Raw genomic sequence first — 4,226 nt, 5'->3', positions numbered from 1 at the left:
GCTGCAATGAAACAAAGAGTGAAAAATTTAAAGGGGTCTGAATACTTTCCGTACCCACTGTATATGTATATATATATAGCCATTACATACCAAACATCGGACCCTCTTGTTATGGTGTGATGTGTAAATCCTTCAAGTTCTGGTCTGAATTGACCTGCATTGACTCCTTTGTGTTCGGACCGACCCCCCCAAGTGAGACACCCAGCTTACATTCATCATTCCTCTTACAGTCCTACCATGTTTACCAACCAATGACCTATTTAATACTGTCTGTGGTGCAACTCGACTAGGAACAGTTGCTTGCTGATGTGAATCACTGAAGTAGATATGTGAAACAAAAGCAAATTTAAACTACTGCAGCTTTGTACAAGCGTTAACGTTACAGAAACTACAGAAAATGAGCCGGATGCTTTGCGCGCTTGTGTTACAAAAAAACGATGGGGTTCCTACGGTGGCCCTGAAGTTCAAATCACAACAACAGCCAATAGAAAACACAACAGCAAATCATAAAACGCATCAGCAAATAGAGAAACACTGCTGCTGTTTTATGATTTGCTGTTGTGTTTTTTCTATTTGCTGCTGTGTTGTGTTTTTCTAGTTGCTGGTGTCATTTGCACTTTAAGGCCACCGTAGTTTGCCACTCGGGGACACGCGTCGCTCTGGGACAGGCGGGTCGAATGCTCGGAGGAAACAAAATAACACAACACTAACTACAAAAAACTAGACTACACATCACTGGTTTCCTCATAGCGGCGTGTAACGGCTAAGCGATCCATCAGCAGAGACGTGTCTGGAAACTCCCGACGGTCTTCAACGCACCGCCGCGAGCCGTCCGTCCTTTCAGAGGCCGTTGCTAGTTGAGTTTAGCCGACAAAAAGTGAGCGAGATGCTTTGCCGACGGTTAAGTTTAGGCTCCAGTGATGTGGTGCAGGCAGCAACAAATACGTCCAAAACACACGAATTACGATGCTTTACTCAGCTATACGTGAGAATAGTTCATGACTACAGCCTACATCCCCCAATTCCACACCGTAAAATACTTTTCAGAAAGGCACAAAACAAAAAGCCAATAACAGAAGAGTTGTAGTTTTAGTGAAACTATAATAAATATTAAATAAAGCATACAACAAACCATAAAACACATCATTGGCTTCACAGTAACCACGGGCAGCCAATTCTCTATAGCAAAGGTCACACAATGTCAATGTGGCACTACATTTGCATTTCTGCATGTAATGTTTCGGGAACCTAGGACGTTTACTGTACTCTTTTTTTTTTTTTTTTATGAAGAAGTGCTCGCTTCCTTAACTGAGGTTCTTTGAATTTGAATTTACAATTTACTCTTCTAGTCAAAGCGAAATGCTTGTGTTGTGTGACTCAACTTAAACCCACTTTTTGATGTCTGACAACATTATGGAAAGGATCAGAGACAGACCTTCATGTTAAAGAGTGAGATCGTTTTTGTGTCATCAGTAACAGCCCTAAGGTCGCAATAACCAAACCTACCAGACTCCATGTGAATAATCACGACTTTTAGCATGTATAGAGCAGCATATCTCCACCAGTCTCCATGTAAATAATCAGTTTTTAGTGTGCATAGAGCATAATATCTTAACCAGACTCCATGTAAATAATCTGTACTTTTAGCGTGTGTAGAGCATCATATCTCCACCAGACTCCATGTAAATAATCACTGTTTTTAGTGTGCATAGAGTATAATATCTTAACCAGACTCCGTGTAAAAAATCACTACTTTTAGCGTGTATAGAGCAGCATATCTCCACCAGACTCCATGTAAATAACCACTACTTTTAGCGTGCATAGAGCAGCATATCTCCACCAGACTCCATGTAAATAATCACTACTTTTAGTGTGTATAGAGCAGCATATCTCCACCAGACTCCATGGAAATAATCAATGTTTTTAGTGTGCATGGAGCATAATATCTTAACCAGACTCCATGTAAATAATCACTACTTTTAGCGTGCAAAGAGCCAGCATACGTTCACATGTAAATGGGTGAATTAAGACTTTATTTCAACCAAACCAGAGTGGTGATTGTTGTAACAGTGGAAAGATGAACCAAGATGACTTTTGATAGTTTTATTATGTTTCTGTCGACTTTAAATGAAGTGTGTTTTACGATGATAGAATCACTGTTTATTCACATGGAGTCTGGTGGGTTTGGTGATGGGGATTTTTGGGCCGTTTAATGTTAAACAAAAAGGATCCTACTCTTTAACAATAAGGCCTATCTCTGCAGGGAACCTTTCCATGATGTTGTCGCACACTAATAATAATAATAATCTGAGTCTGTCAGATTCAGCATTTGCCTGATAATGTTTTGGCAACACTGGACATTTGCCAATATTTTCTTGAAATGAAGAAGTACTCGCTACCTTGACTGTGCTTCTTTGAATTCTGTGAAATGCTAAATGTCTTGTCCCTGCTGTGTTTCCTGAAGCTCAAGAGGGCCAGGGTGAGACGTCCCAACACACGGCGAGCAGTGACGAAGACAAGGGGACAGGAACGCAGGTACGAACCCTCAATCACTACTGATGAAATAGCCAGTTGGCTTTCTGGCATTAGTCGGGTCGATTTCCATCAGTTTCATGTGATCAGTGACCACGGACAGCTCATAGTAAGCTGGAGCCTACGTTGAGTTATCATTTCCCTTTTTCTTTTTCTTTTTTTTTGGGTGAATTTACGATTGCTTCAAAAGCCGATTCTGTGTACAGTCGTTTCATCTGGTTGTGAAATGAGTAACGGGGAATAAGTGACTTGGCTTTGTGTCCTGAAAGCAGCGGTGGAAAGTAACAAATGACAAGTACTCACGTTACTGTAACTTAGTCGTTTTTTAAATCACTTTTTTGTACTTTTACTTGAGTGTATTTTGTTTAAAGGATTGTACTTTTATCAGCTAGTACGGTGCAAATCACAAATCATGTTGTTTAATTACAAGCGTCTTTGTGCCCTTCTCAAATCACAGAAGATTAAGTATAGAAGGTTAAATGTACAATAACTAAGTACATTTTAAATGACCTACGTCTTACTCTTACTTGTGTAGATTTGAGCAGATACCTGTGGTTTAATACACTTAAGTAAAAGTAATAACACTGTTTTTTTACTTGAGTATGTATAAAGGTATTGTACTTTTATAGGCTACTATTGAGTAAAAAAAGTAAATAAAAAAGCTCTTTTTTGGGGGCTTTTCCCTTTATTCCATAGTGACAATGGATAGACAGGAAAGAGGGGGGGGGGGGTGATGTCGAGCTAGAGGTCGCCCCAAAAGGTCTCTAATGTCATTATATGATATACAGTATACAATATACAAGCAAATAAAGTGTAAATAAGATATTAAATAAGCATAAAATATTCATAGAAGTATATCTCCCCCTCACCTACTGTGTGTTAAATGTAACTAACTTTTACTATGTGTCATTTTGAAGTTTTACAGTTACTTTACCCATTTTCAGTAAGTTTCTATATCAGAAATTTGGGTTTCTTTTCAACCAAATTGTCAAAAGAAATGACGTGGCTGTTTCCCCACGACGCTCGTCACAAGTTCACTTTCACTGCGTTTTATTTCACGTGGGTGTTTCATTCAATTTAATGGCCAAATTGAAGATAACAGAACGTTGAAAAAAGTCCCAAAAACTTGCATATACATTTTATTTTTGACCTAGAAAAGCAAAAAAGTTACACGGTCGACAGCAAAAAACAACCCGAGGGTTAAGTAGAAGTAATAGTGCTGTTTCCACTTCTGCCTAAAAGGGCCACGGCTCGCACGCACATCTCACCGCCATGAGCCACACATCGATATCTGCACATAGAGAAACTGCAGGAGGGTCCCCACAAGCCATGATTCTGGTAACTGAGTCGCAGAGGTACAATATGAGAAAACACAATTTGGCTCATCAAATTTCCTGGGTTGATGCGAGTTGAAAGCCCGGCGGTTTCCGTGGTCACCTCTGGCCTGCCGATAGCATCGGCTCAGCACGCCAACGACAATCATTGCGAGAATCAGACACACACACACACACACACGCACACGCACACACACACACAAACACACACACACACACACACGCACACACACACACAGTGACATCAACAGCACCCACGCCGTTTTCCAAAAACACAATTTCATCTAGTGGAAATGAAGCGAGTGTTTCACAATGAAATTCTCTCTCTGATGTTTAGAGAGAAAGAGGGGAGGGGGGGGG

The 4,226-nt window shown here is 40.3% G+C and overlaps 1 protein-coding gene across 1 annotated transcript in view; it reads left to right on the top strand.

Moving 5' to 3' along the window:
* arid5a (AT rich interactive domain 5A (MRF1-like)) overlaps positions 1 to 4,226 on the top strand; it is a 10,954-nt gene that overhangs the window by 1,362 nt on the left and 5,366 nt on the right. Inside the window, exon 2 of the mRNA XM_034872320.1 lies at positions 2,465 to 2,557. Coding sequence (XP_034728211.1) covers positions 2,465 to 2,557 — 93 coding nt within the window. The remainder of the gene's footprint in view (positions 1 to 2,464; positions 2,558 to 4,226) is intronic.

This window comes from Etheostoma cragini, chromosome 5 (genome assembly GCF_013103735.1).
Source record: "Etheostoma cragini isolate CJK2018 chromosome 5, CSU_Ecrag_1.0, whole genome shotgun sequence".
NCBI classification, from domain to species: Eukaryota; Metazoa; Chordata; class Actinopteri; order Perciformes; family Percidae; genus Etheostoma; species Etheostoma cragini.
Note: the sequence above shows the minus strand (reverse complement) of the source record. Positions and strands in the feature narration are given on the sequence as shown.